The 12,751-nt window shown below is 56.8% G+C and overlaps 1 protein-coding gene across 1 annotated transcript in view; it reads right to left on the bottom strand.

Annotated features, from left to right (window-relative positions):
• The window catches only part of LMX1A (LIM homeobox transcription factor 1 alpha), a 119,751-nt gene extending 110,018 nt beyond the window's left edge, over window positions 1–9,733 (bottom strand). Inside the window, exons 1-2 of the mRNA XM_081120958.1 lie at window positions 9,527–9,733; window positions 7,587–7,773 (exon numbers count right to left, since the gene is read on the bottom strand). Of these exons, the coding sequence (XP_080977084.1) occupies window positions 7,587–7,773; window positions 9,527–9,602 (263 nt within the window). The 5' untranslated portion in view covers window positions 9,603–9,733. The remainder of the gene's footprint in view (window positions 1–7,586; window positions 7,774–9,526) is intronic.
• Between the last annotated feature and the right edge of the window lie 3,018 nt (window positions 9,734–12,751).

Here is a 12,751-nt window from a genome sequence, read left to right as displayed (position 1 = left end):
ACTCAGGTCCTCCTGCAGGGAGAGGGGACGTTTCTGGGCCAGAGGGAGCCGCCCTCACTTGCTGTTCAGTGAACAACGTGAGGAATGAAACTATGGTTGGGGGACAGTCCCCAGGAGCCCAGCGTTTGGTATTTAAAGGAAATTTTAAGCCTTTAAGAGGCTAATCTAGAGTTCAAGAGGGGGTGTTTTGTTTTGTTTTTTGTTTTGTTTTGAAAAATCCTTTTAAAGATCCCTGAGGCTTGAAGGGGAAGGCAAGGGAACTGTGACTGCAAGGTTTCACCCAAGGGGGTGGAATGAGGACTGGGCTTCTCCAGAGCCCTCTTCTCATTTCAGCAGCTAAACCTGGGGCTCGAAAGATAAAGGGCTGGGCCTTCCAAGCTGGGGAAGTGCACATCAGAGAAACAGAAGCTGAGAATGAGGGATGCAATTCCATCCTGTCAGAAACCAGCCAGGCTTCGGGCCAGATGGTGCGGCCTCCTGGTTTTCGGGTGACAGCATCAGACCCAGGTAGTACTCGGACCCGCCAAAAGTCACACACCTACAGAGCAGCACATAAGCCGTATCTGTTAAGGAGCTGGGCACACTCAGGAAGGTGTCCAGGGGTCCCTAATGCTCACCCACAGAGTCACGGTGGTGGGATCATGCAAACCTAAGAGCTAAGCCCTGCTCCAGGACCTGAGGGCCATTATTTCACTCATCGAAAAGACTCATTTATTTCTTCTGAGTGAGAAAATCAAAGAGGACTGGCAGTCCATAAGGAAGGCCTGGGAAAGGTGAGGCTGTTCAGGAGATGGGGTCTGAGAAATGGCTGAGGCCTGCGTGAGTCCAGTAAATAGAATTCCACAGGACCTGGGGGAGGGGCAGGCTGGGAGGGGGCCAGGTGTGACCTCTACATAGACTGGGTGGGGAACAGTCGGTCGACAGGTGTGCGTACTCGAAACGCAGGGCTGTTTCTCATACTATTTATTAATTACTGTACTATTGCCCATATGAACAACTGTAAATCTACTTTTGCCCCACCCCGTGTAGCACATGGTCCGTTCCCAGCAACACCAGATATTAAGGATATTTTTTTATAGAAATAGAGTTTCACTGGGGGCTTGTCCGACCAGATAGTCCAAACAACAGTGGCCAAGTACCTGTCAGGGCTCAGCCGTTAAGTGTAGGAATGATAAAACACAAATCTAAGAGGGCGCAGAGACAGGAGGCCTGGAGAGGCAGGAAAGGCAAACAGAGTTAGTTATCCAAAAATAAGGTCCCCCAACTGGCCTCTCGAAGGGCTGGAAGAGACCACGCTTCCTCACGTGACTTCAGCTAACAGGCCCGGAAAAGCTCCTCTGCTTCATATTTTTAGTTGTTTGACGTGACGGGGCAGTGATGGGGTCTGGCGACGGTTCCACTGAACTCTGGCTCTGCCGAGCATGGCAGCAGGCGACACACTCTGCAGACGCCTCGGCCTCCGTGGGTCAGCACCGCAAAGCGGGGTACAGAGGGAGGTGTAAAACCCTTTTGTAACTACCCAGGTGGGGCTATTTGTGCGGGGCCAGGGAGACCCAGGGGCGGCAACCGACGCGGGGCCACAGCGATTCCTGTAGCTCCTCGCTGAGGCTGGGGTTTCTGCCGCCTCCGAGGGCGGCTGAGCCGGAGGGGACGTCGGTAATCCCTACCCTAAGTCGAGTTTTATTTATTTCCAGGACAGCGAAAACAAGCACATAGCAAGACTGGAGTGTTTGCACCTCCTTCCAGCCAGGGGAGCTCTAATCCTCCCGCTAATGAATGCCAGGGCCGTGGCAGTTTTTATTAATTTCATCTCGGTTAAAAATATAGACAGACGAGCGTGCTTGACTAAAACAACAATCTGACATTTGGACGGTGTTCGCTTCATTTCAGCAGGATGGTCGGCAAGGTTTCCTTTCATAGGTGCGGGAGAGACACAGAGCTGCCGCGACGCTGGCCGACGACACACCTAATGCTAAGGGCGAGAAGCCCTGGGACGTCCCCACTGCACTAGTCAAAGGCGAAAAGGGTGAAAGGTGACCGCCAGGAGCACCAGGCCCAGAGGCAGACACGGCCTCTTCTCTCCGCCCTCTGGTGACATTTTCTCCAGAACCTTTTCTACACTTTGCTCCTGAAATTACCAACCTCCCAAACCTGACCTGAAAGGCTGCTGGCAGAAATACTGTTCCATATGTTGCTGAGAGACTTTCAGAAAAACACACAGGGTGTTCCTGGGGGAGACAGGCGTGCTGGACGTGGGTGGGCTCCACCTGGGACAGGCACCCACACCCCACGCAGTCCACGCCCTCCTTAGCTCACCTGCTCCCCAGCAACTCCCCTCTGACGATGTGAAGGACGTTTAAAAATCCATGTTAGAAAGATGTGAAAAAAAATTGAAAAGCATTCAGGTAGAGCTAAGAGTTCATACTGAAGGCAGAAGTTATTTTGAAATCTTTCTCTGGTGGCTGTGACTGCACTTTCCCCATAATTCATTTCCCTGTGTTGTACACTGTTTAACAAGCAAGTTAGAGTAACTCAATACTGGGTATTTTAAACTTGATATAACCAACACTGACATTTTATATATGCATTTAGTCTAAGAAGCTTTAATAAATTTCTGGTAATATCATGAGTATTCTAAATCCTTGTTTACTTTCTCACTTTTAAACACTAAGACCCCCAAAATTTGTTTGACTATAAACAATAATTAGCTGGTAATTTTATAAATGGAATTGTTCTCGTCATTATCTGTAAAAAAAAAAAAAAGTCCCAGAATTAAGAAGCAGCAAGGAAGAGGCCTCTCTAAAATTACCAACAGTATTTTGATAAATACAAGTCATACATAAAAAAAAAGAAAAAAAGAAACTAAAAAGCCAGACAAACAGCAAACTATCAAGAAAAGCTCTTGTCACTGAAATCTGAAGAGCCACAGCCACACCTTAGCCAGGTGAATGACAAGGGTCCCAGGACTGCACAGCACATAAAACTGAACATATCATAACTTCCTTTAGTGGCACCATTTATGTAAGAACCAAAAGGATCCCATGAGCCTACTCCAAAAGTCCCAGAATACCATTAATATCTGATTGTATTTCAGAATTTTAAGTCTTAGGTTCCAAGAAAGTCCTGCCCGGGGACCAATACATATAAAAAAGAAAACACCTCTGAGCAAGGACTGTTTCCAATCACCCTCTAAATAAAAAAAGAGGGAAATGTTTTTTGCACGCACACACACACACACACAGAGCCGCAGCCTGGGGACGGCGCTGCACAGCCAAGCTAAGCCCCCAGCAATTTAACGCAGACATCAATTTATTACCTAGCTGTATTTGATTTTTATATTCCTCACATTTTATTATGCCAGGAGCGGTGCCAGCAACAGACAAAGTGGAGCAAAAGTGGAACAACAGCCTCTTTCGTTTCATCTGTGGCTCCTTTTAGGGGTGACTTCGTGCCCAGTGTTGATCTCCAAGTAATGCCCCAATAATAAAGCCCAACTAACTGTCCTCCCTACACTCACATCTTCCACAACCTTAATAAAATGCAGAATTAGTGCATTACTCGTCCTAAGAGAGACCATTACCTCAGCCATTCTCCCCGAGGGGCTGCCAATCAGCAGGTCCAAGAAAAGATGCTGCAGAGGGATCTCTAAGAGAGATACGCACGGAGCCCCTTTCGGGCCCTTTCTTCACAAAGTCCGTCTGCTCCAAAGGCAAGGGGAGGAACCGTGGTCGGCCCTGGGAGGAGAGGTTTCCCAAGGCCTGCGATCTGCTGACATGTGGGGAGTTATGATGTTGGGAGAGCAGCCCCGATGACAGCAATACTATCCCAGACGGCTCCTACGACGTCCAGAGCAATCTAAGGGATGGTGATAAACCTCACATGTGAGGGGAACAGGCCCTGCCCGACAGCTGAGCCGCCAGGCACAGTAAAGACACAGTATCAATTTGATTTAACTGCGGGACCCCTTCCAGAAGGCTTAATTATCTATTGTATTACCACATTCCTGTTACTCAGCAGCCTCTTCTGTCTCTGACTGAAGTCCAACTGCAGTGTTTGTTTGGAACAAATTTAGGGAAAACTCCAAACTACCCAGATCACAGGACTCCGTGAAATAGGGACCAACATTTCTATAAATAGAAGTCCCCTGGGCTGGGAAATATTTTGGTTGTCTGCTTGATTTCGGGACCTTGGAAGACAGTTGTGTCCAGTCTTTAAATGTCCACACCACCAGCATCCTGGTGTCCCCTCTTCAATTCTGTGACTACACCACCCCACCTGACCAGTCTTCTTCCTTGGATGACATGTCACAGACAATAAAAGTCACGTCCAGCGCTCCATGTCTGGACATTCATAGATCAACGCTCTGCACTCCTTTAATGCCTATTTGTTTTGGATGATCAAGAGATAAATTTTTCCTAGGAGTGTCGTAGTGTAGGACAGAAATATTTAACAAAGCATCCTGACGCTTTCAAATGGATGGCAGTGTGCCTAAGATACTTCTGTCAGTTCCTTTTTTTTTTAGACAAATTTGGTGCTTGACATTGAGATAGTGTGACAACTGGCTGATAGGGTAGAAATTTCACTTTTTAACTGGCTGCCTGACACCATGAACAGGCAGCTAATAATTCAAGTGCAAAACTGCCCAACAGCCAGAATGCACACACGAGTGTCTAAAATAAATATGATGAACATGCACACACGAGTGTCTAAAATAAATGTGATGAACGTGCCTGGTGAGTGCGATGCGTGGCCTTCCCTGAAGACCTCACGTTAGCTGTCTGTCATTTTCCTGTATAGAAACAGCATTTGGATTTCATGAATTTTGGAGACGAGGACACTTCCTGAATGTTCATTTTGTACTAAGTGTTCCACACTCTACCATCATCTACTTCAACTTGCATTTTTTTTTCCCTCTGCATTTCCCTTGGCTCGGCCTCAAATTTTAAAAAGACCCAAGGAAAAAAAACGAAATTATTTCTACAAACATACTTGTTAAAGAGGAGACGTGCTCTCTGTTTCGTGACTATGATCTAAAATTGGACGGTACTCCTCCGGAGGACAAGTACCTGGTCATTCGATCACTTCTCTCTAATTCCTAGCCCTGCACTCTGCGTGGAGGGGCTTTGGAGAAAGAGTCCGTAGCCAGGATAACGCGATGGAAAAGCGCTGGGCTGCGCGCCCCCTGAAGGCGGGCTGAGACCTCCCCAGCCGCCGCTCACCACCAGCCAGCCTTGCACGCAGAGGCTCCGCGCATGCAGAGGCTCCGTGCAATATTAAAGAATAAAGGAGTTTGTCTTGAGCCCAATTTTAAGACAAAGAAACAAACAAGCCTCTCCTGTGTCTCCCACCACGCAGACTAATACCATGGAGATGGTCAAATATATTAAAACCCCGTTTTGTTGGAAGAAGAATGGGATTGGGATGGGGGATAAAGGAGGAGGGGCGAAAGGAGTAAAATTAATATAAAAAAGCAACTGACGGGCTGGGCACAGGCAAGGAGATACAGAGTCCAAGCAGCCCCGTCCTGGATGCCTTTGTTTCCAAAATATTTGTTGAAATTAAAATGGAGACCCCCCCCACCCCGTAATCACCGGCTCTCTGAGCAGCGTGGCTCGCTCACACTCGGCTCTAAAATCCTCCGGGTTCTGGCCAACAGCTGGCAAGTTGATCCCTGCAATTTTCTCTCTGCAGAAACAGCTTTGCGAGGGAGAAGTGACCCTAAGTGGGCTAATCAGCCCAAACCGCCAACCCCGCCGGCGGGGCGGAGAGGGAAAGGACATTGTTGAGTTAAGGGCCTTACACCAACTGCCTCTTCTCCTGACACAGCCTGGCTTCCTTTAAGGAGATCTGAAGGCCAGACAGCTGTGTTGACCCTCAGCCTTTTCTTATTTTCAATTTTTTTTTTTTAGCAAACAGAACAGAAATTCAAAACCCAAATCCCTTCCTCAGCTCCAACACTCTCGAATTCGCTAGTGTTCTGCCCGAACGATGCGGCATTTTGGTGACTGTCTACAAGGGGAGAGCTGAGAGGGGGCTGCAGGCGAAGGCGAGGGGAACGCCGGCAGCCAGCCAGAGCTCTCTCCCGAGGTGCGGCTCGGGGCTGCGTGGGCAAAATCTGCTCCATCACCTAACACTGCACCCTTCACTCAGACACTGCAGCAATAGACAGACAGCCGAGGACAGATAAAGGCCCATCTTTCTTTAGCGTTAACCATAATCACCACTTCGGGGCGGAGGCCTGCGTTTCCACTTTCTAGTGTTCTGCACTGAACAGCGCATCCCAAATCACACGTGTGTTTTTAGTGCTGAAATGTAGATATATTTTTAAAACAAATCATGAAATTCCCAGTACTCTATCCCCACGGCGGTAAATTCAAGGGTATTAAGGCAAAGCAGCGTCGAGCAGCAGACAGAATATTTTGTGTGTGGTCACAGGACTCATAGCTCTGTCACATTGAACACTAAATGCGGCAATATAAAAAAGAATGTATTTCTGGGTTTTCTCAGTGCTTTTCGTCCCGTGGAGACTTCTGCACGCCCCCTTCACTGCGTGCTTTTAGGGACAGGACAGGACAGCTCCTCGCATGCTCCCCTCCCTGGCACAGCGCTGTCCCTTTCATCCACCAGCGACAAGCAAGGCATCCTCCCGCGGGCGCCCGGGCCCACGGGGTCACAGGACCAGTCCCAGTCACAAAAACGGAGGCGGCTGCCTCAGCCCCTCTTCTGTCCTTCAGCACCCTCCAGGGCTCTGGGCAGTCGGTGTCCCGGTTAATTAGCAATTTCGACAAGGAGCACAGCCCCCTCCCCTTAGCTCCTCACAGCCGCTGGCCTCTCGGGCCTGGTGAGAACCGGGCAGCCCTGGCCCCCTCCCTGGCCTCACCCAGGCTTTGGCATCACGGAACTCCAGATTCCAAGTAATCCACTTTCCGAAATACCTGCCTCCTAATTCTCCTCGAAATACCCTGGACACTGGGGAGGGCAGGAGGGAAGTACCCCCTCTGGGCAGCCAAAACGCACACCCAGGGGGACGGGAAGGGGGCGCAGAATGGAGCCGAGGCTGCGTCAGGCCCCAAGGGTGGCCTAGCCCCCTCGAACCCCAGGGGTTTAGAGAAACAGGGAAAAGGGGGGGAAGAGTATAGAGAAAACAAAAACGGGGTGTGTGCTGGCAGCTCAGAGGTGCAGCGCCATTTCTGAGCGGGTATGTCCGGACCCCAGTGGACAAAGCCAAGCGAGAACCGCAGCAGGGGCCGGAAGCCCTGGGATCGACGCGGCCGCGCGGCCAGGCTTCAGCGCGGGGCGCGGACGGGTCGGTAAGGGGGCTGGGAGCTGATGTCAAGGAGACGGCCACGGGCAGCCCGCAGGGCACCCAGAGGGGCGCAGGAGGGGACAAGCTTGATGGACACCCCAAGTCGGGGTAGGGGCCCCAGAGGACTGAGAACGGGGTGAGGGGGCCGCGTCCGCCCCGGCGTGGGCGCGGCGCGGCGATCGGCGCCAGGGGAGTAAACCTCGCACCGGGAGAGGGCACCAAGCCCTCGGGCACTCGGGTGCCACTCGCGGCTTGCAGCGGCGGACGCGCGGGCACTTACTTCTCGTAGTCGTACTTGCAGTAGAGCTTCTTGTCGCGGTAGAAGCAGGTGGTCTCCAGGGGCTCCTTGCAGGAGGCGCACTGCACGCACTGCTCGTGCCAGAGGCTGTCGTTCAGCCGCAGCAGGAACCTGTCCGAGATGACGCGCTGGCAGCCCTCGCAGACGGACTTGGGGCTCGCGGCTCTGCCTGCAGCAGCAACAGAGGCGGGCGGGTGAGGCGCGCCCCGCATCGCCGCCGGGGCGCCCCTGCTGACCGCGGAGCCCGGTTTGGAGACGGGGGAAAGCCAAAGCAAGTGGCTGTTCTAGCGAACAGGCCGGCTTAAATTCCGCCGGCGGAGGGCGGGGACATCCGTAAGCGGCCCTGAGCTGTCGGACCTGCCCGGACGCCGCATCCCGCCCGGTCAGACCCGCCATCCGTCTGCGCTCTGCACACGACCGTGAGGTCGCTCGCTCTGCGTCTCTACCGACTGGTATCAAAACTGAGTGTGTACGAAGAATTTTGTCGGGTTTTGTCTTTTGTTAAAACGAAGTTTTAGATTTTTTTATTTTTGAAGGGGGGTTTTACTTTTTCTTCCTAAAAAGTCCTGAGCGCACAGAAAATAACCCTCTCGCCCCAGACACGCTTCAAACCAATGGGCCCCAACGGCCGCGTCCCGGCTGCTGTGCAAACTGTAGACGGGTTTCTCGTAATTAAGTGGCATCAAAATAAAGAGAAGGGAACACACGGAGGGCGGGCGCGGGCGCGGGGCCGCCACTCGGGCTGGGCCGGGCTCGGCCGCGGGGCTCAGCGGGCGGCCCCCGCCCGGGGCGCGGCAAGCAGGGCACCCTCTCGGCCCTGCCCCTTGGGCGTCTGGTGTCGTCCTTTAGTTTGCGGGATGCGGGGACACTTGCCACCTTCCTCGGCACAGTTCACAGCTATTTACAAAAAGGCCTTGTCCCCTCAACAACGGCCTCGCGTGCGGTGCGCCAAACACCCGGCCTTCCCGCCTCCCAGGTCCTCTCCGGGCTTTCCCTGGGGGCTGCGGCCGGCTGGGGCACCCGCAGGCGGCCGGGGAGGCGTCTCCAGGTGGGCGTTCTGCTCCCCGCCCGCCCTGCGCCCCGCGCGGCCCGGAGCCCCGCTGCCCGCTTGGAGCGGAGGCGCCGCCAGGACGCGCGGCCGGGGCTCCTCGGGGCGCCGGGGTCGGGGTTCCTGGGGGGCGGCTGGAGAGGGGGACGCGGTGCCTGAAGCTGCCTCTCTTCTGGGAGCTGCGGGCTCCTCTCCCTGCGCTGACCCGCGGGACGTCTCCTCGCAGCCTTCGCCCCGCGCTAGCGGTTCCCACTGACGCAGAGCCGGGAGTCAGGCACAAAACGAAAACCCTCCCGCCAAGACAGTCACCACCCCCGCTCCCCAAATCTGAGGGCGCCCGGGTCGGCTGGGCGGGGTGAGGCCCTGGCCTCGGCTCCGGGCCGCCCGCGGACACCCTGTCGGGGGCCCCGCGCCGCCCCCCGCGGCCGCTGCGAGGGGCTGGGGGGCGGCGGCCGGCCGAGCTCGGCTCCAGTTAATTAACGCGGCGCGAGGGCCCCGCGGCGCCGGCGAATCCCGCGCTGCCCGCGCGCCCGCAGAGCCCCTCCGCCGTTCGGGCCGGGCCGGGCCCGCGGGCCGCCTCCCGCCCGGGCGCCCCGGCCTCGCCGCGAGGAGGGCGGCGTCTGGGAGCCGGCGACCAGCTGGTGACTGGAAGCCCAGCGGGAGTTTTCCATCACCTGCCCGTCCGACGCCGTCGCGCGCTCCAGGCCGGGCCTGGGGGTTCGGTGTCCGCGCGGAGGGCCGCGGTCTGCTCGGCCCGGGCGGGAGGCCCCAGGGGCCCGCGGGCGGACGGGGCTCGGCCCAGGGCGGGGCTGGGCGCGGCCCCGGTGCCCAGGCGCCCGGCGAGCGGGGCGCCCGGCGCGTGGCGAGCACTCACCCAGCAGCGAGGAGAGCGAGGCCGAGGTCTCGATGGCGCTCTGGAAGCTTTCTTCCATCTTCAGGCCGTCCAGCATGTTCGGGCCGGGCCGCGAGGACCTGCGGGAGAGACGGAGCCCTGGGCCCTGCGCTCCGGGGCGCGGCCGCCGCGCTCCCGGGGCCGGAGGGGGGCCGGGGTCGAGGCCCGCGGGAGGAACGCGGCGGCGGGCAGGCGTCACCGCGAGCGGCTCCAGCTGATCTGACTTCACTCCAAGTCCACGCGTTATGTACTCGGGCCTCCGCCCCGCTGCGCTTCTCCTTCCCTGCCCCCGCGCCCCACCCGGGCCGGGCGGGGGTCCCCAGACGCGCCTGGCTCCGCCCAGCCTCCCCGTGCTGGGCCCGGGGACGACCCGCCGGAACCCAGCTCCCGGGCGGGACGGCACGGAAGGCGGGGTGCGCGGCCCGGACACCCCCTGCGCCCCTCACCTGCCCGGCCGAGAGGGCAGCGCGCCCGGGCGCGGGGCGTCCTCCGCCGCCCGCCGGAGCCGGGAACGTCCGCAGGAGCCGCGGAGTCGCCTCGGGGCGGAGCCGCGCCGCCCGCGCGCCCCTGGCTGCCTTTCAAACCAACTTTCAGAAACACCCGCGGAGCGGGAGCGGGCGCCGGCCGCCTCCCCTACCTGGCGGGCGAGCCCCTGCCCGGCCGCGGCCGGACCAGCCGCGCCCGCGAGGCCGAGGCCCTCGAGGCTGCGGGGATGGCCGCCCGGTCCGGCGCCCGGGGGGAGCCAGTCCCCGGGGCAGCGCCGGCCTTCTCGCACGTCCGGACCGCCCGGCCGCTCCTCGGGGCCGGCGGAGGGCCGGGGCTCCCGGAGGAGGGGAGGGAGCGCGGCGGCCCGAGTCCTGGGTGCGAGTGGGGCCCGGTCGGCCGGGGCGGATCGGGCGCTCGGCCGGGCGGCGGCTGCGCGCGCGGCGCGGGGAGGGGGCTGGAGCGCGTCCCGCGGAGGGGCCGCCGCGCTCCCGTCCGCAGCCGGCCGCGCGGCCCCCGCCGGGCGCGCCCCTCGGCCTCGCTGACCTCCCGGGCGAGCCAAGTCCCCTCCCTCCACGTGTAGCCGCCACCCCGTGCGCGCGGGCCTGCGCCCAGCCCTCCGCGCCACGCGCACCGCGGGCCCGCACGCCGCTGCCAGGGGGCACGCTGGGCGGCCTCGCCGCCCGGGGCTCGCGGGGCCTGCGCCCCGAGCTCCCCAAGCCCCGTCTGGTCGCCCAGAGGGCCCCTGGAGTTCCCGCTCAGCGGAGGCTGGAAACCCGCGCACTGGTGGGGTGTGCGGAGGTCATGGGAGCGAGGGCGAAGCCTGGGTCAGGCTGCTGGTGCCGGGAGGCGGGACGGAGCGGGAAATCCGCTAGGGACATTCTCAGGGGAGCAGAGTATCTGGGGGAAACGTCAGCTCACTGCACCCCTAATCGTAGCCTATAATACTAGACCTTTAGCCCCTCCAGGAGCAGGAACGGGTCCTAATCCTCTGTGGATGCAGGAGGCCAGCAGGGCGCCCCACCCCAAGCGGACGCTCAGTAAGTCATGAAGCTGGCCAACATTCATCCAGCATTTATTTTGTGCCAGGCTTGGTTAACTCATTTAATCTTTACAACAACCCTATGAGGTGAAGACAGCTGTTCTCCCAATAATTACAGGTGAAGAAAGCGAAGCTCAGGGTGCACCTGAGTACCCCAGGAAGGTCCGGTTCACTGAGATTCTCCCTGGCCCCCCCTTACTGGATTGAAGGGGACTGAGTAAGAATCACCAGGGACTATGGGGAAGTGAACCTGAGCAGGAGAGATGCCAAATGCTCTATTTCCTTCTCCAAGGACAAGATCACGTCCTTATTTTTAATAAGAAGTTGTGGGCAGCCCTCGCTCCAGTGGGCTCAGGGGTGGTACCCCGCTCACCATTGCAAGCACAAGCCAAACACACGTGGCTTCAGAGAAACCGTGGAAAAAGGCAAAGTGTAACACTTTACATTATACCCTCAGGGTCCCTTCACATACGTAATTTTGCTTGATCTTTACAACAAACCTATGAGAGGGGCAGGACAAGTCGTTTTAGACATCATTTCGGATGAGTCTTTGGGGCTTAGCAGGCTGGGAGAGTTCTCTGATGTTGCCCAGATGGCTAGTGGCATGTCCTCTGACACCTGTTTTTTGTGCTTCCTGCCACCCCAGGAAGAGTAGGGTATGAAAAAAATATGAATTACAAGTCCTCTCAGGATAATATATAAAATAGTAGTTAGACAAAAACAAAAACAAAACAACAACAACAAAATGGAGGACAAATATCATCACAAGGAATATTTTTAAATGCCCAGCAGAGTTTGGGTTTCACTAAAGGTCTTGAACTTATGAAACATGTTGAACTGGTGATGAATGTTCCTTTTAGAGTATCGTGAGTGGTGGAAATGTCCTTCCCCTGCTGGTGGCCCTTGGGCACCTTCAGGATGGAGACTGTGCCACAATCACATGGTAAGCCCCAGCGTCCTTGTGGGGAGCCAGCACATGTATGTGGTGAGCAAGCACCATTTGTTTATCTGAGGCGTGAGAGGCTTTCTGCCGCTGGGGGTCCCCCCATGAAGGTGAAAGCACCTTAGGGCAGGGATCAAAGGAGCGGAGTTCCATTCCCAGCTCTGCTCCTGAGCCAGCGGGGCCACCATGTCACCCGGGCAGCAGTACTGCCCCCTGAAATGAAGGGGCTACGTTCGATGGCCTGTAAGGCCCTCACAGTCTGAAGTCTGGGGGCAGGAGAACCAACAGGTCCTTGTCATGTGCTTCTCAGAATCTGTCCAGGTAGATTGGCTGATGGTCTAAGTGATGTGTCTGAGCCAATGAAGAGACACCTGTGTAATCGGGGTTTCTCTGATGGTTTATTTGATCTCTCCTGGTGTATTGGGGATGCTCAGTGCCCCCCTGCCCGTAGCCCTTCCATCTGGCCTAAGCCAACTCAGTGACGTGGGTGGACAGGCGTCGTCCCATCTGAGGAAGAGCCTCCTGAGCAGGCCTCAGGTTCCCCGTAAATACAGACACCATCACTATACCTTTCTGATGACAGAAGACGCCAGAGCCACTGCCAAGAGCCCTTGTGAAGAGCACCCTAGAGTCCCCCTTTCCTCAGAAAGGAGTCTTGAGAATTTGTGGAGGTGAGCTCAACGGGATTCAGAAGCGACCCCCAAAAGGATGGACGTTTAGAATTGGATGTGACCTGACA

The sequence above is a fragment of the Miniopterus schreibersii genome, assembly GCF_964146895.1.
Source record: "Miniopterus schreibersii genome assembly, chromosome: 19".
Classification (NCBI taxonomy): Eukaryota; Metazoa; Chordata; class Mammalia; order Chiroptera; family Miniopteridae; genus Miniopterus; species Miniopterus schreibersii.
Note: the sequence above shows the minus strand (reverse complement) of the source record. Positions and strands in the feature narration are given on the sequence as shown.